The following is an 18,368-nucleotide window of genomic DNA, read 5'->3' on the forward strand; positions in this document are numbered from 1 at the left end:
CTCCCCATCCTTCCCCACCACATCCAGTCTCCCTCAAATCTCCTCCTTTCTCTTCAGAAAAGGGCAGGTCTTCCATGTTTATCAATCAAACATGGCCTGCCAAGTTATAATAAAACCAGGCACATGCCCCCATATTAAGACTGGATCAGGTAACCCAGCAGAAAGGAAACAGGTCCCAAGTGCAGGCAAGAGCCAGAGATAGCCCCCACTCCCACTAAAAAATGTGGACAGCTTCACGAATCTGCGTGTCATCCTTGCACAAGGGCCATGCCAATCTTCTCTGTATCGTTCCAGTTTTACTATATATGTGATGCCCTAGGGAACAGGTATCTTTTTTTCTTATGGTGTTCTGTGCTGGCTAGTTTTATGTCAGTTTGAAACCAAAAACGTCATCTGTGAGATGGGAGCCTCAACTGAAAGAATTCCTTCACAAGATGAGGCAGCAGGCAAGCCTCTAGGGTGTTTTCTTAGTCAGTGATTGATGTGGGAGGGCCCAGTTCATTGTGAATGGGGCCACCCCTGAGCAGGTGGTCCTGGGTTCTATAAGAAAGTAGGTGATGATGCATACCTTTAATTCCAGCACTCAGGAAGCAGAGGCAGGCGATCTGTGAGTTTGAGACCAGCCTGGTCTCCAAGTGAATTCCAGGACAGCCAGGGCTGCACAGAGAAACCCTGTCAAAACAAAACAAAAAAACAGGAAAGAGAGAGGGATAGAGAGAAAGGCTGAGCAAGCTAGTAACACACACACACACACACACACACACACACACACACACACACACACACACACCTAGGTCTTCTTATGAGCAGCTGTCTCCAGCATCCTGCCCTGCTTGAGCTCCTCCCCCACTGCTTTGGTGATGAACTATCATACAGAACTGCAAATTAAATAAGCCCTTTCCTCCCCAAGTTGATAAGAGGCTTGGCCAGTATTCACAGACTGTGCCCTCCGTTCATTCCCCAGCACTGCCTAAAACTAGGCAGGGTAGCCCGTGGGAGGTAGAGACAAAGGTATATTATATGTACACAGGAATACAGGAGCCACAGAGACCGGAAGATGGTATGAACCCTGGTTCATGGTTCCCGGAGGTTATGCTGCCTCTTATGGGTGCCAGGAATCAAACTTGGGTCCTCTGTAAGACTCTTCAATGTTGAGCCATCTCTTAAGTCCCTATTTATGTTTTCACACGACATAGCCCAGGCTGGCCTTCAACTATGTAACCCAGGCTCACCTCTGGCTTTGAACTTATAACCCTACGTTATAGGTCTCTTTGAACAGTGACAAGCACAGTTCCACAAGGTCCGAGTGTCCAGCTGAACGAATGCACCCTGATTTGATGCGGCAGTTTCCTGCGAGAGACCATTGCGACTGTTTCTAGCTTTCCACTGCGGTGCACACACGCTCCCAGGTTATTTCTTTAGTATAGAATCCTAGAAGTACAGGATGAGTCAAAGCATTTGCACCTCTAAAGATTTTCCGAGGCATTGCCAAACTTCCTCTCAGACATCTTCCACAACGGCACGCCTAGAGCCCTGTGTGCTTCTCTGTGCAGGGGCCAATGCCGGGTGTTACCCTTCCTTTCTACTTGTGCCAATCTGATAGGTGAGAAAATGCTATTCTGCATTGCTTCAGTTTGCATTTCTCCCAAGCTGACAGGTGTGGTTGGCTGACAACAGCTCACTCCCAAGATGACAGGTCCATAGCCTAAATCTGGAGCCTATGAATGAGGTCAAGAGGTCTTTCAAGATTTGATTCAGCTATGAATCTTATAGCCTGGCAGATAGATGATCCTGGGCTAGTGGAGTGGTCCCTAAAAGCTATTATGGGGCTCCGATGTTTCCACATATAACAGAAATTAGCCATGTGTGGTCCAAAGTTAGGTTAGAGTGCCAACGGCCCCAGAAGCTAGCAAGAGGCAAGGAACAGACTAATTGGAACCCTCAAGGGAATATAATTCTATCACTCTGTTCTTTCTTTTCTTTCTTCCCCTTCCTCTTTCCACCCCTTCCCTGGGGGTTGAACTCAGGATTTCACATGCTAGGCAAGCTCTCTACCATTAAGGTTGAGACTGGGTTTCTCTGTGTAGCCCTGGCTGTCCTGGACCTCACCATGTAGACCATGCTGGCCTCAAACTCACAGAGATCCACCCACCTCCACCTCCTCTCCCAGGTTTGGGGATTAAAGCGGCAGTCCACTATATCTAGTTTTGTTATGTTTAAAACATTTTAAAATATTCTCATACTGACTTCTAGACTGAGTCTAAAATGTACATTGTCACCGATAGTTTCCTACTGTAGACAACACCAAGCGTCATCACTCCCCTCCTTCCTAGCTGCCTGAAGGAAGGTGTATGAGTCTAAGTAGTCTGTGGGGATTGAACAAAGGACCTCATGAACGATAAACACATGCTCTACCACCGAACGACACCTCCATGTTTCATACTTGCTTGTAAGAAAATGAAAACATGAGGCCTGGTCCACCTGTAGAAACTGACAGCTCAAAGGGTGTCTGTTCTCTACTTCCGCCGTTTCGGGCATGGACATGGAACTTAGGCCATGGGGCTTGAAGGCAAATGCCTTTACCTGCTGAGCCACCTCGTCGGCTCAGAAATAATTCTCTCAAGGTTTCTTTTTTCTTTCTTTCTTTCTTTTCGAGACAGGGTTTCTCTGTAGCTTTTGGTGCCTGTCCCGGAACTAGCTCTTGTAGACCAGGCTGGCCTCGAACTCCCAGAGATCTGCCTGCCTCTGCCTCCCCAGTGCTGGGATTAAAGGCGTGCGCCACCACTGCCCGGCTCTCAAGGTTTCTTTACCTATGAAGCTGGTGGGGTAATTGGTTTATTATGCTTGTTGGCTATCAAGGCAGCTTCATGCTCAGCTTTTGGAAGTTCTGGCTGATAATTTCTTCTTGAAATGAATACAATCAAAATCCCTTTTGAAACCAAGACAGCGGGTATTGGACTTCACATTTCTTCTCCAGCTCTAGAGAAAGAGTGGTCTTCAGGACATGATCAAAAACAGGAATGAGTTGGGACGCTACAGGAAAGAGCACGGAAGGCCGCTCAGCTTGCTTCGAAGTGTCAGAAATTTCCCCAGGCTTTTGCTTTACGCAAAAAGGATAGAGGGGCTGATGGAATCGCAGTGTTAGTGCGCGGCGGATCTGCGAGTCCCATGGTTTCCCGCAGGGGGCAGTGCGGTCTGCCAGTGAGGTGGGAGCGGAGTGGGAACCCGCGCGGAGTTCTGGGGGTTGTTTGCAAAGAAAGTTAGGAGACGCGTTGGAGTGCGAGGCAGACTCTCCGGCTTTGCGGGAGGGTGAGAGAAGGACCTCCCAGGGTACCCATGGGGTTCAGTGGAGGGGATCTGGATAAGTTTGAGGAGTAGGGCAGTTGCACGAGGAGGGGAGGTGCAGTCCCAGAAGGTGCAAGCGGGCAGGACGCGAGTGTGAATGCGAGTGTGCGTGCGCGCGCTGCAGTTCTCCCGGTTCCGCGAGGCGCGGGTGTCAGCTTGCAGCCGGGGCTCCTCCCTCCGGCCCCCCTGCCCCGCCGGGCGGTCCCTCCCTCCTTCCCCATCGCCCCTCCCCGGCGGGCCAGGCTCTGGGACGCCCCGGCAGAGCAGGCGACTGTGGTGGCGGCGGCTAGTTGGGGAACCCTAGGCTCTGTGCTGCGGGACGATCGAGAGCCGAGTGTCCCTTGTCCCGGCTGGGCGGTATTGGGCCTGCTTCCCACAGAACCACGCCCTGTCAAAACTTTGTCGCTGCAGCGGCCAAACGATCGGAGCCGGGCCAGCAAGCGGGAGGGAGGGGCGCCGGGCTGGGCCAGGCAGGGCGCGGGGCTCCGAGAGCAGCGGCCCCGGCCCGTGCCCCCACCATGCCCCAGCTCGGTGGTGGCCGCGGTGGCGGCGCCGGCGGGGGAGGCGGTGGCTCCGGAGCCGGGGCAACCAGCGGAGGGGACGATCTCGGAGCGAACGACGAGCTGATCCCCTTCCAGGACGAGGGGGGCGAAGAGCAAGAACCGAGCAGCGACAGCGCTTCGGCGCAACGGGACCTGGATGAGGTCAAGTCGTCCCTGGTCAACGAGTCGGAGAATCAGAGCAGCAGCTCGGACTCGGAGGTAAAGGGATTCCTAGGGTCAGCCCCTCGGGGGACCCGGGTCCCGCTCCCGCTCACCCGAGGCTCTCGCCTTTGTGTCTCCTCCACAGGCGGAGAGGCGCCCGCAGCCTGCCCGGGACGCTTTCCAGAAGCCGCGCGACTATTTTGCCGAAGGTACGTGCCTTCTCCTGCAGTCTCCACTCTCTGGCCGGCAGCGATCGGCTCTACGGGTCCCCATGACTCGGGTGGCAGAGCCCCCGTTCTCCTCCCATCTCTGCAGCAGCCACTCTGGGGCTCACTCGAGGGGAACTCGGGTTCCAGATTCCCGCCTGGAGTTCCAGATCCCTGTGCTGTCTGGGGGACCCCTGACCTCACTCCAATTTGGTTTTTGTCCGCAGTGAGAAGGCCCCAGGACGGCGCTTTCTTTAAGGGACCTGCGTACCCTGGGTACCCCTTCCTGATGATTCCTGACCTGAGCAGTCCATACCTCTCTAATGGACCCCTGTCTCCTGGTGGAGCGCGCACCGTAAGTGTCAGACCAGCTGTGCCCGGACCGGTGGGCGCCGGGCTCGGCGGGATGCGCCCGCAGGCTCGGCCGTGGTGTGGGGGATGGGGCCTCCTGCGCCGATCCTGGGCAGAACTTGTTTGCGGAGTTAAACTCCCCTGTGGCGGCCTAGTATGAGACTGCATCGGCCAGTGCCGGGATGAAAGTAAAGATCTTTTAACTTTTCGCCTTTTGGGAGATCCTTCTTGCCTTTGGGAGATCGCGGCCTGGTGGGTTCTGCTCCCAACCTTCCAAATTCTTGTTTCTTCCAAAGGAAAACTTGGATTTGTGCCTACTTTTGCGGGTGGGGGTGGTGGTCTCGTTTTCCTTCCTGGAGACCAGTCAACTTTCCCCTTGGCAAGGAGGAGAGTTGGGCAAGAGCCTGGAGGAGCCTAGCTTGAGATGTCCACTGACCTCCTGGCTCTCAGGGCTGCTGTGAGCTGTACAAACTCCTTATTTTGTGTGGATTATTCACGACTCCTGTCCCCACCCCCAATCCTTACATCAGGGTCTCAATTTTTCTGCAGAACTCTGGGTTTTAAACTCCTCTGAGATGGTTTGGAGGGCGACCCAAGGCATTCTTACTTGGCTTTTTCCCCCTTTTGTTGCCGGCTTTTCTCATTTAAAGCGAGCGCTGCGCCACTTTAAACCTGTTAATGGGAGCGCATTGTGTGCTGTGTGCCTGGCATTTAGAACAGTGATTAAGCAAATTGACCCGGCCCCAGACAATGTGCAAATGAGGGCGGATTCCTTCACCCCTCTCTAACTCTGAACTCCCGCCCCTCTCCCCCGCAGTATGAGGGGTGCTGTTCGGGGTTGGCAAGGCCTTCGAGCCGCTACTCCACACCCAGGTTTCCTGTGCTGATGGTAGGTCGGATGGTAGATCTTGGGTGCCCACCTTCCTCCTCATCATTTCTGCCTCCTACATAGCTTCCCAGAGTCGATTAGTTCATTCTCCGTGCTAAGCTCTTGAAAAAGTTTATCTTAAGTATGATTATAATCACGGGCTGCCAGGGAAGACGTGGGTGCTGAATGGGTCTTTTCTGCTGTCATTTCAAGGTCCTTCCTTGGTAGAGCCGACGGTCTCCATAGTTGGTGTAGTGTGTGTGTGTGTGTGTGTGTGTGTGTTTTCTCACTGGTTGGGGTTGGAGGAAGTTCTTTTGATGGATGAAGAAGGGCATGGAACCACACACACACACCTCTTGCCCTTGCTCTGGGATGGAGACCCCATAGCTTTGGGCCTGCTGCACTTCAAGGCAACCCAAGAAGTCCTTTTGAAAAGTGGATATTGACCTAGACTTTTGCTTTTGCTCTTTCAAGGTGAAGGTGCGTACAGATGTTGGAGACTCCCCCATCAACTTTTCCGCCTGCGCCTTAAGGTGCAGGAAGTTCTCATAACTCTCTGTTTGTGAGTTAGGCCACTTTAGTTCCATTTTTTGTTTTCTCATCTGGAGCCACTAATGCCCACGTGTCAGCTCTGACCCAGATCTTAGGAAGTTAAAAGTCACTAGAAACATCCCAGATAGGACTAATTCTCCCTCCTTCGGCCAGGTAGTTCCTCCGCACACCCATTTCTTTTATTTTTTTTTTTTAACGCTTATTTATTTATTTCCCGTGTTTGTGTGTGCCTTTGCGTTGGTATTTTTGAAGCTTATGCCAGGGTACCTGTGCGGAGGTCAGACTACCTTTGGATTCTACAGTTGGATTCTCTCCTTCTGCCTTATGAATCCCCATGGCCAACTCAGATGGTCAGACTTGGCCAGTGCCTTTACCCACAGAGCCATCTCTTAGCCCACTGGCAGGGTCCCATCTCATCCCCATGCCTGTGTCTTATCTCCCTGACGAGTTGGCCTAGCAGCAGCAGGTCAGCCCCTCAGTGTTTCTCTCATGAGCTGCCCTGCTCAGTTGAGAAGTTCACTGATGGACTAGAGAAGTTCTTTTCTAGTTTTGCTCAGTTCTTGAGCATCATGGCCAGTGAATGAAGCAAGTTAGAACACATATAAACACTTGTTTGAACTCTATGGTTGAGATTATTATCTTCTTGATAATCATACCAATATAATTAATATGATTTCCAAGGGAGGCAAGTGGTTACTCAGACAAAACTAGACCTCTACTGTTTTCCAGTGAAAGTAGATAGTTGAGGGTTACTGCAGGAGCTGGTAGATTGGAAGAAGAGTCTTAGAATATATGATTCAGTCTTTGCTTTCTAGGTCTTGTTTTACCTCAAAATTATGCAACTGTTTTAAGGCTTTTGTTATTAAAGTGGGGAGGATCCCATTTCCCTGCTGTTCTGATTTTATGGAAATAACCAAGCCCAAAGTCAAAGTGGAGACTGGCTGCGGTGTTTTCCAGTTTGTGGCTCTTAGGTGTTGCAGACAGGGCCTAAGCACCCTGACCTACTGGCATCTCTGTTGCCTGGAGCTACCCAGTCTTGTCGTCAGGCCGTCGTTCTCCATGGGTCATCTCCTCTGCTCTCCACTCTGACTTTGTTGGGATGCTGGGAAGGAGTCTCTTCCCGAGACTGTTTAGGGGAGAGGTCACCCTAACCTGGGTTTTGAGAGAGTCTCATTATATAGTGCACGCTGGCCTTGAACTTGGATCCTCCTGTGCTTGAGTGTGAAGTTTACAGATGTGTCACCATAAATGTCTTCTTTCTGGGATACCTGAGACTTGTGGAGAAGGGAATGACTGCCACATTCTGTCCTAGTACTTGAAAACATGGTGAGACAAGGTCTAGAATTGAATTATATTATATTATGAGATAACTGTCTAGTCTTGGCTGACCTAGAACTGCTATAGAACTGTTACAGACTAGGCTGGACCTGAACGTGCAGTGGTCCTCTTGCTGACGTCATAGGCAGGCATAGGCCTCCAAACCGGACTATACAAACCTCCATTCTAGAGGGGAATTTGTGCAGGTTTACAAAACCATATAGTCGGTGATGCCGACTACAATTTTGCTAAGGAGATGTAAATTAAGTCAAGCATAATGGCACATGCCATTAATCCTGGAACACTAAAGACTAGGATGGGAGGATCATTCTAAGTGTGGGGACAGCCTGGGCTACCTAGCAAGAGCCTGTTCTGCAGCAACAAAACAAACAAAAACTGAAGAACAGAATATAATGGCTGCCTGAAAGCAGTGGCTAAGGTAAAGGACGCATTGGCTGTGCTTGTGCAGGCCAGCGTTGTGCTGGCAGTAGTTTGTGCCTCCAGCATGGCGCTAGGGGAGGCGCTGAGCACGGCGTGTAAAGTTAGGAGTCACTCTGCATGAGCATACGCTTCTGTCCGGCTGTCCTGGCTTTACGTCTCTCATGTTTCCTGAGGATGCACCGTCTGGCTGACACCATTGGTGTGCCCTTTCTGTTCCACCAGACAAACAGAATCTCTAAACACACATAATAAGGTTGTTTGGGGAAAATTTATGTAACAACCAAGGAAAACCTTTTCTCTCTTTTTAAGAACAATTCATACACTCTACTATATTTTATTATTTTTTGGGGGGACACATATACCATGTCAGGACAGTGTGGGAGTCAGTGCTTTCCTGCTTTGTGGGTCTTGGGGATCAAACTCACATCAGTAGTCTTGATGGCAGGCACCGTCACCCACTGAACCATATAGCCAGCCTACACCCCACCCCACCCCCCTTTTTTTGCTCAGTCTAAACATGCTGTTTTTGGTAAAAATTCTTTTAAGTCATTTCATCTAAATATAACTTCTGTTCCATTTTTGCTAAATATAACTCTTGAGTTTAATGAGGGCTTTTCACATAGAGTGAGCTTTTGGGAGTGCCCTGACTGACTGTGTTGCTGAAATTTTGGCACTTGGCTTGCTGGGGTGACATTCGGTTTCAAACTCTGAGGCGGGACTTGAGTCCTGTCAGTCTTTTCTTTGGGTAGGTGGATCTGGCAGGGAATATCTGACTTGCGTTGTGATAATCTTAGAAACCTATGGCTTAACCTTGTTCTCCATTGATCTCATTTCTAGGGTTTCTCAAGGAGAAAGTGGTCTAATTTGTACATGCACATACACATGTGTACACATCTAGCCATATACACTTATGCACACTCAGGTATGACTATGAACAGTATTTTGTCCTGAACAGTAAACTAGCAGAATCGCAGTGTTTTGTTTGTTTTGTTTGTGGTTGTTTTGCCTGCATGTGCACAGATGTGCACCATGCCTGTGAAGTGCCCTTGGATCTCCTAGAACTGGAGTTACAGATGGTTGTGAGGCACCATGTAGATGCTGGGAATGGAACTCAGGTCCTCTGTAAGAGCAGCCAGTGCTCTTAACCACTAAGCCATCTCTAGACCTACACACTTGAAAGGTTAACCAACAGAATTGTGGGATGAATAATCAGCCCATTGGAAACCTTTTGTAACCAGAAGGCTGTACTCATCGTCCTAGTGGGAGGCGACTTGCATTTGCTACACTGGGGATACTCAAGATTCGCATACTTTACAATCAATCTGTAACTCTTTTTTTTTTTTTTTTTTGGTTTTTCGAGACAGGGTTTCTCTGTGGTTTTGGAGCCTGTCCTGGAACTAGCTCTTGTAGACCAGGCTGGTCTCGAACTCACAGAGATCCACCTGACTCCGCCTCCCAAGTGCTGGGATTAAAGGCGTGCGCCACCACCGCCCGGCTCAATCTGTAACTCTTGACTTCCTCTGATGTGTTGAGAGTTTATCCTGGGTGGTGCTGAGGGACTGGGGGATAAGCTACATTACGACACAGTAACACCGGCCCTTCGCAAGGATACAAGGAAGTCTCTGTTAAGAGGCAATTAAATCTGGAGGGGTGTTTTTTAGAATAAGAAATTTGGAAAAATTGCTTTGAATTAGGATGTTTCGAGGAAGGCCAGTGGTGGTGTCTTTAAACTAATCCTTGAAACTTACTCTTTGCTGCTGTTGGGGACAAGCTGGGGGGGAGGGGAGAGTAGTGACTTGGGACACTACCTTAGTAGTGCTGTAGCTGGTCAGGCACTAGCAATGTAGTTCAGGCTGTCCTCAAATTCATGCCAATCATCCTGCCTCAGCCTTCTAAGTGCTGGGGTTATGGGCTACCATGTGCTACTGTGACCAGCTTGTTTTAGGTCCAAGTAATTCTTGCTAGTTATAAACTACTTAAATGGCCTTGCTGTGTTTACTTATGATCTCTCTGATTTTGAGATGGAACCCAAGGAGGGAGAAAAGTTCTTAGTTGCAATAGAACTTACTGTGTTCTGTTGCCTAGAATGAGAAGGTGCATGTTAAGCCCTGAATGCTAAGAGAGCAATCTGTTCTTACTCCGGGGGCAGCAGAGAACCCTCAAAACTTATTCCAAGGGCTAGGCATGTACCTGTCAGTAGAGAACTTGCCTTAGGCCCTGGGATCGAGCTCCAGCAACATAGAAAAGAAGTTATGTTGAAAAGCACTATGACTCAAACACGTCCTCCCACCGCTTAGAAAGATGAGGATGAGGGAAACTAGACTGCGGAGGAGACTCACAGGAGCCAGGCAGAGGTGGCAGGGCATGCATGCCACCAGGCGGGAAAGGCTGCATTGGAGAGGAGTGTGGTACCCAGCTGGAAAAGTAGCTGTTGTCACAGTTCACTCTGGTATCTGAGCCTGGCTGACTTAGGGAATTATTCCTGCAAGTGGAATACTCACCTTCTATCTTTGCCACCCCAGTGCTGGACAGAAGCTCTGCAAATAGTTTGGCAACAGCAGAGCCCAAACAGGCTGTGAGAGGCTCTGGTTTGGAGGAACTGCTTGGTGTCAGCCGAGACACAGTGGGTGCAAGGGGAATGTTGCGGGAGAAGAGGGGAAAGGGTATCAGAGAAGAGGGGAGGATGCCCAGAGCAGGGAGGGATGCACAGAGCATGGGGCATGCATAGAGCAGGGAGAGATGCCCAGAGCAGAGAAGACAGTCACTGAAGGGGATCTCATTGGTGAGGGATTGTGAGTAACCTGGAAGGAAAGGCTTTCCACACTGCATTTTATTTTTATTTTTCTTCTTCCCTTCCTTCTTCCTCCCTCCCTCCCTCCCTCTTTTCTCTCTCTCTTGTAAGATTTATTTGTATTTTTGTGTGTATGGATGTTTTTCTAGCTTGTATGTAGGTGATCATGTGCATGCCTGGTGTCTGGGAGTCCACGAGAGGGTGTTGGATCCCTTGGAACTGGAGTTACAGGTGTTTGGAAGCCATGCTGTGGGTGCTGGAAATCCAACCCAGGACCTCTCTGGAAGAGCAGCCAGTACTCTTAACTGCTAGACCATCTCTCCAGCCCCACAATTCCCTTTCTACCTAGGGTTACCTGAAAGATAATGGACAAGTAGGCTTTAGTCAACTCATTGAAGAAGCCTGGCTGTGAAAGAAGAGGGCCTACGGAGAAGGGGCTTACAGAGGGCTGGACAGAGATTGTTTGGGGTAGTCTGACAGGATTTAAGATGAGTGGAGGAGAAGAGATGAGAGAACTTTGGCATGAGGCAATATCCTTCCTTCCTCAGTGGAAGAAGTTCTGTGTAGACACCCCGGCTTTACAGACTTGTTGACACTGGAGGTGGCCGTGCTAGACGGCTAGGTGGACTTTCCTAAAGATTTATTGTAGGGCTGGAGAGATGGCTCAGTGGTTAAGAGTATTTCCTGCTCTTCCAAAGGTCATGAGTTCAATTCCCAGCAACCACATGGTGGCTCACAACCATCTATAATGAGGTCTGCTGCTCTCTTCTGGTCTTCAGACACACACAGACAGAATATTGTATAAATACATTAAAAAAAAAGATTTATTGTATTTTTGAATATGAGTATGTGTGCCCGTGAATATGGGTCTCCACAGAGGTCAGAAGTGTCAGAGCCTCCTGCAGCAGGAGTTGCGGGAGGTCATGAGCAGTCCAACATGGGTGCTGAGAACAAAACTCGTCCTCTGCAAGAGTAGCAAGTGCTGTTAACCTCTGAGCCATTGTCCCAGCCCCTGGCTGGCCTTTTAATACTCAGTAAAACCAAGGCAGAGTTGGCTGAAGGGAGGGTCCTAGAATTCAGTTGACTTTTTCTTTTCTCTCTTTTAAAAACATTTTATTTTTTTATTATTGTGCCACGCAACGCTGCAAACCAATCTCTGGAAATTTGTTCTAATGTAAAATGAAAACCTCTGCTATTAAAACTAAGTTTTTGTTCTATGAGATAGGGTTTCTCTGTGTAGCCCTGGCTGTCCTAGAACTAGCTCTGTAGACCAGGCTGTCCTCAGACTCACAGAGATCCGCCTGCCTCTGTCGAGTGCGGGGATTAAAAGTGTGTGCTGCCACTGCCGGGCTTACGTTAAAATTTTAAAAGTAAATTAGTGTGTACGTGAATGAGCTGTGGGGAGTGATGGGTGCCACCGCTTGTATGTGGGGGACAGAGGACAGCTGTGTGCGGTCGGTTCTCCTCTCCTGGCTGGGGTCCAGGGCTAGAGTCAGATTGTCAGATTTAGGAGCAAGCCCCTTTACTTCCTGTGCCACCTTGCTGCCCCCACAGTTGGCCTTCTGACCTTCTTGCCCCTTTGTCTTGAATGCTGGGATTACAGACAGACATGTGCTACTAGGTAGGCCTGGCTTATGTTGTGCTGGGTAAGCTAGGGCTTCGTGCATGCCGGACACACATTTAAACAGTGTGCTATGTCCTTTTGCCTTCTAAACTGGATCAGATTTGGGGATGAAGGCAGCGTGTTCACTTTCTAACACCTTGGCACATGGCAATGAAGGGAATGTGAAGGCAAGGAAAGGGGCTCAGTCTTTGTTCTAAGCTGCTGTCTGCCCAGAAATATCTTCCCAGGCACTGGTCTCTTCTTGTAACGCACCAAGTAATACTAGTACATCCGTTGTTATTCCACTTGATAACTTTAGGGTTATAAAGCAAATTTCTAAATCCTTAATCATTCCTTTTCGTTGTGTTTCTAGTCTAAAGTTTTTGTTTTGACGAGGCTGTATATTCTTAGCTGACCTAGAACTTTTTTTTTGGTTTTTCGAGACAGGGTTTCTCTGTGGCTTTGGAGCCTGTCCTGGAACTAGCTCTGTAGACCAGGCTGGTCTCGAACTCACAGAGATCCGCCTGCCTCTGCCTCCCGAGTGCTGGGATTAAAGGCGTGCGCCACCGTCGCCCCGGCGACCTAGTACTCACTAAGTAGACCAGACTGGCCTTGAACTCAAGAAGAACAACCTGCCTCTGCCTCCTGAGTATTAGGATTAAAGGCATGCACCATTGTGGCTGGCTTTAGATGTCTGTTTTGTTTTTATTGTATCTGAGTGTTTGCGTGTATGTTTGTGTACCAACTGTGTGCAGTGCATGCGGAGGACATAGGAGAGCACCGGGTCTCCTGGGACTGGATGCTGGGAACTGAACCTCAGTCCTCAACAAGAGCAGCCAATGTTTTTAACCGCTGCTATCTCTCGAGTCTTCCAAAACCCTGCCTCTCAAATAAACAAACAAACAAACAAATAAGTGAATAAGTAGACAAACAAATGCCCCAGACCATTTTGCCCCACCACTTCATTGCCGGCAGTTGTGTAGCAAAGGGCTGCTCTTGAGAGGGTAGAAATGGTATCACCCTATTTGGAAAGCGTTTGGCAATGGCTACTAAAATCTCAGTGTTTTTCTGACCCACTAGGGAGTAGGCACTTGTTAATCCCATTCTGTGGCTGGGCAAATAATAGACTCGTAGAGGTCAAGTGTGTCATACAGAGGCATACTATCGGCTATTTCAAGCACCAGGATTTGAACTAGGTTGCGTCCAAAGTCCAGAACAGCTAGCTCTTTCCTTTCTCTTCGTGCCTTTACACCCAAGCCTGGAATCATTGGCCGTCCCTAGACAAGGGCGCTGGCTTGCTCCTCAGTGCAGAGATTCTGATATGACTGTGAGCTCGTGTGCAGAATGGACAGACTCACCTCGGTGCCACCCAGACAGGCTCTGGGCACATCCCACGTCTGGTCAGCAGTAAGTAAGGGTGGCTGGAAGCTGTCCGGCCTGGACTGTGCTGCCGAGGGATCAGTGACCTTTAGCCTCACCACCTGCGGAAAAGTCATTATCTGCTGACACTTGGAAGCTGCTTTCTCCTGGTTGAAATCAGTGAGGGATAGAAGTACACACAGGTGTGTCTTTGTGGAAGCTGGGAGGAGGAGGAGGAGGCCCACCTGCTCTCCTTGAGTTTGCATTACAGTTTGATTGGCTTAACAAACCAAACCCTGAGAAACCAAGCATGGAAACTTTGTTTCCTACGGCGCCTTTTTTAAAACACTTGGTTAAGTCACTTGCTTTCCTTATGCACTGCCCAAGTCAGTCTCATGTAGCTATGACAGACTATCACAGCACTGATTTATTACTAAAGAGATAAGTACTGGATGTTTACACAGTGATTATTTTAGGAATTGCAGAAGAGGTATGAGAGTGTGTGTGTGTGTGTGTGTGTGTGTGTGTGTGTGTGTGTGTGTTAGTTATGGTTTGAAATTAGAAGTTTCAAGGTTTCATACTTTTTGAAGATTTATTTTAATTTAATTTGTTACTTTATCTGTGTGTGTTTAAGTGAATGTATTACACCGGGTGTGCAGGTGCCAGAGGAAGCCAGGAGAAGGGTTTTAGGATTTTCTAGCAGCTGTGATGTTGGATGTGGGTAGTGGACCTGGAGCTTGGGTCCTCCGGAGAGCGGCTCTCCAGCCCCCAGCCTTCAGCATATTTTGCCCCTTTTCCAAACCACCAGGGAGGTGCTCTCCTCCTGAAAGCCACGCTGCTTGGGAAAGGCCGGAAATGGCCTCCAAGTTACTCTTGCTAGAAGCTGGGGTTCCTTAAGAGGCTGGAGAGCTGACTGCTGCAAGGCACCGATCTAGGATTAAAGGCGTGCGCCACAACACCCAGGATCTTAGTGAGGTGGACTATCTTGGATCCCTTAAGGTGAATGGGGCAAGGGCTTGTAGGAATGACTGGAGGAAATGTGTGGAAAGACAGGAATTGAAGGGCCATGGCTACACAGAGAAACCTTGTCTCAAAAAATAAAAAAAATAAAAAATAAACAAATGAAAAAACTAGGAGAGAGGAAAAAGAAAAAAAGGTGGATCTGAAGATGAGAAAGAAAACCACAAGAAGTAGGAATGAGCAGTACACAAGCCAGATCAATTTACAAGTCCAGATTTGTTAGCCATAGTGAGTAAGCTCAGGCGATTATTGACCTGCCTAAAGCAAACAGAAGTGAATGAATGATAGACAGAAGACAGGGATCAGGTGTGCTCACTGGAATGTGACCCTTTGCCACAGGGAGCCATGCCCTAGAGACAGTATACCACAAAACCCTTCTGTATTTAAAATACAGCACATGCTGAATTTAAATGTGCACATACTAAGGGATTTATTATATTTGGCAGCACAAGTATTTAAACATCAGTGTTAAAAAAAAAAAAAAAAGGCCCTTGTAGGCGCCTCCAGCATCTGGGATCTGTTAGAACCCTTCCCACAGTGAACTCCTGTGGATCTGATGGATAATCTCCCTGTTATCCTCCATCCTCCCGGAAGCTATGAGGTAAATAAATCCTAGGAACCCTGAAGGTAATAGAGCCTTGGAGGTGGAGGAGGGACCTGGTTCCCTGGAGGCTTCATTTTCCCCTAAGCAAAGTGGCCAAGAAGTAAATGTGAGGGGCTGGAGAGATGGCTCCGAGATTAAGAGCACTGACTGGGTTCAGTTCCCAGCACTCACATGGAAGCTCCACAGCCATCTGTAACTCCAAGATCTGACCCCCTCACACACAGACATACATGCAGGCAAAACGCACATAAAATAAAAAATAGATAAATAATTTACAAATAAGTGTGAAAATGTCATTTTGGAGCAAAAGTTACAGCAATGGTTGTGCACGTAAGACAATGAGTGATGTCTCCGCAGTGACTTTCCCCTCCCTTTCTCTTAGGCACCATCTGCTGACTGACGGTTGAGACAGGGTCTCACCATACAGCTTCGACTAGCCTGGAACTAGCTCTTGTAGACCAGGCTGGCCTCAAACTCACAGAGATCCACCTGCCCCTGCCTCCCAAGTGCTGGGATTAAAGAAGTGGCAATGTGATCCCCGCTTCTTGGGCACTTTAGGTGCCTGGGGTGGTTAGCGCCTTCAGGCAGGTCTATTTACAGTTCCAGAGATGGTGCTAATTGCTGTCTTAGACTTTCTTGATTCTGCGCTCTGTCCTCCATTTGATTGGCCTTCATCTGTTGACCCACTGTTGCTGACTACCTGCTTTGGACCAGCCCTACTTTATTGTATCTATGAGCATTCTTGTGTCATGTAAATTGAATGTGGCCTTCCTTCCTTCCTTCCTTCCTTCCTTCTTTCCTTCCTTCCTTCCTTCCTTCCTTCCTTCCTGTTTGTTGTTGTTTTGTTTTTTCTTTCAAGACAAGGTATCTCTGTGTAACAGCTCAGGCTGTTCTGGAACTCCCTCTGTAGACCAGACTGGCCTCAAACTCAAGCTCAGAGATCTGCCTGACCGCCCCAGCCTGTGGTCTAACTTTCTCATTGTTTATATCTTGGGCTGTTTTCTGAGTGGGCTAATGTAGAGGAGAGCTGTGGTGGGTGTGTACGGGTGTGAGATGAACACTTTGCGCGTCTATTAATGTTTTCCAGCCTCGGTGTTTGTGTTATGATATGCTTGTCAGGGCACGACCCTCCTGTCACAGCTCTGCAGTGGGAGAGGCTTATCCTCACAAAGGGGTTCCCAGATAACACTAGCGAGCTGGCCAGGGAGGAGCTGCGATGGACACTTTAGCCTCAAATCCCAGCCCATCTACAAGCTAGGCTATCTGAGCTTGAGCAACAAAACTCAAGTAAAAAGTCCGAGGTCATAGTAGGCATCTGTAATCCCAGCACTCCCATAGGGGGATAGAAGGCGGAATCCCGAAAATACCCCGGAAACTTGAGGTCCAGTTAGCCTGGAGTATGCAGTCACCAGAACAGTAAGAGAGGTGGAAGCAGAGGACAAATTCCTGAAAGCTGTACTTAGACTTCCATGTATGCACACACACACAGCCACTCATACACACCATGTAGATGCAGAGAGAGACAGAGACACACAGAGACAGACAGACACAGAGAGAGACAGAGAGACAGAGACACAGACAGACAGACACACAGAGAGACAGAGACACAGACAGACAGACACACAGAGAGAGACAGAGAGACAGAGACACAGACAGACACACAGAGACAGACAGAGAGACAGACAGAGAGACAGAGACACACAGAGAGACAGAGACACAGAGAGACAGACAGACACACAGACAGAGAGACACACAGACAGAGAGACAGACACACAGAGACAGACAGACACACAGAGACACAGAGACAGACACACAGAGACAGACAGAGAGAGACACACACACAGAGACAGACAGACACACACAGAGAGAAAGCATGCACTTTAAAAGCAAAAGGACCTCTGCTAGTGTAGCTTAGCTGGAGAGGGCTTGCCCAACATGCTCAAGGCCCTGGGTTCAATCTCAGCTCTCTCAGAAAACAAAACCAAATAAAAAATTGTAACAACTACTGTTGCCTAGGCTGTTTAGAAAGAAGAAGAGCCACTTTCCTGGTCTGGGAGGAGCTGAGTGACAGGCTATGATTGATTTTTATGGGTTTTTGCTCTCTGCCACCCAAAGAGCAACTCTTTGGTCTGCCTGTCTCCCTCATGCTGTGGAGTGAGTGCTTCGGTCTGTCACTGGGTTAAAATCCAGTCTGCAGGGAGCTGGACATGGTGTGTCCACCTCAGGGAGACTGAGGCAGGAAGCCTCTGGAAGGCCACCCTACCTCACATCATTCCCACTCCCAAGTAAGCTTGCCAAGTTTCCCCAAGACATCTACTATATTTCTTTATTTGTTTTTACTGTTTCTTTTTTTCTAATGCATGAATATCTTACAGGAAATGTGTAAGAGACTTAAGTATCATGTTCTGTACCAGACTTTGCCCATAGTTTCGCACCCCTAACACAGGTGATTGATTATTCGTGTCGTGGTTGCCTGACAAATGGTCCACTTTTTAAACCTTGGCACAGGAGCAGAAGCAGTGTTGTCTCAGGTCACTGGTGCGTTTGTGAATCTTAAGTAAGATGAAGGGACAAGGTGCTTTGGTCTGTCTGGGGGATAAAAGGCCGGGTAGAAGAGGAGTGCTCCTCTGGCATGCAGACTTCAGGTCTGAGTTTGATCCCAGTGCTCTAAAAAACAAAACAACAACAACGAAAAACCCAACAAACAAAAAGCAAAACAGAACAAAATGCCCCAAAACCAAACAAGAGAAGCCCAGGGTCTCTGGAGAGCTGTAGTGTTTATGTCTGGGTCAGAGTGGGCTTCTCAAGGGATAACAACTGTGATTTGGGAGGAGTTTTTTCTTAGTGAGATATTTGAAGAGCAAAGGTTATATTTTGTCCCATTCTACATAGAATGGGAAGAGCTTACCAGCTGCAATCAGTGGTTTTTATCTGACAGCTGTAGAATTTGTCATAGTCTGATAATTGGTTTATTATTGGGGAGGGGCGGGATCTTCTGTAGCCCATTGTTGCCTAGAGCACAATCCTTTGGGATTCTGACTGATATTACAAGCTCGAGCCCCACACCCAGCTTTAGAGTTAACATTTTGTTGGTTTTTGAGGTGAACTCTTGCTGTGCAGCCCCAGCTGGCCTAGAACTCATAATCCTGCTTCAGCCTCCCAGAGGTTGCAATTACAGGGCAGGCTGTAAATTTTTTTTTTTTTTTT

The 18,368-nt window shown here is 48.7% G+C and overlaps 1 protein-coding gene and 1 non-coding gene across 3 annotated transcripts in view; one reads left to right on the forward strand and one right to left on the reverse strand.

Moving 5' to 3' along the window:
• Positions 1 to 217: 217 nt before the first annotated feature.
• LOC113458030 lies at positions 218 to 326 on the reverse strand. Its single transcript, XR_003378473.1, has one exon. It is a non-coding gene; the product is annotated as a U6 spliceosomal RNA (small nuclear RNA).
• Positions 327 to 3,565: 3,239 nt separating this feature from the next.
• Positions 3,566 to 18,368, forward strand: part of Tcf7l1 (transcription factor 7 like 1) — a 167,413-nt gene continuing 152,610 nt past the window's right edge. For both annotated transcript variants that reach the window (XM_026788013.1, XM_026788014.1), the window contains exons 1-3: positions 3,566 to 4,106; positions 4,195 to 4,258; positions 4,483 to 4,610. In XM_026788013.1, coding sequence (XP_026643814.1) covers positions 3,864 to 4,106; positions 4,195 to 4,258; positions 4,483 to 4,610 — 435 coding nt within the window. In that variant the 5' untranslated portion in view covers positions 3,566 to 3,863. The remainder of the gene's footprint in view (positions 4,107 to 4,194; positions 4,259 to 4,482; positions 4,611 to 18,368) is intronic.

Source organism: Microtus ochrogaster (assembly GCF_000317375.1).
Source record: "Microtus ochrogaster isolate Prairie Vole_2 chromosome 14 unlocalized genomic scaffold, MicOch1.0 chr14_random_3, whole genome shotgun sequence".
In the NCBI taxonomy this organism is placed as follows: Eukaryota; Metazoa; Chordata; class Mammalia; order Rodentia; family Cricetidae; genus Microtus; species Microtus ochrogaster.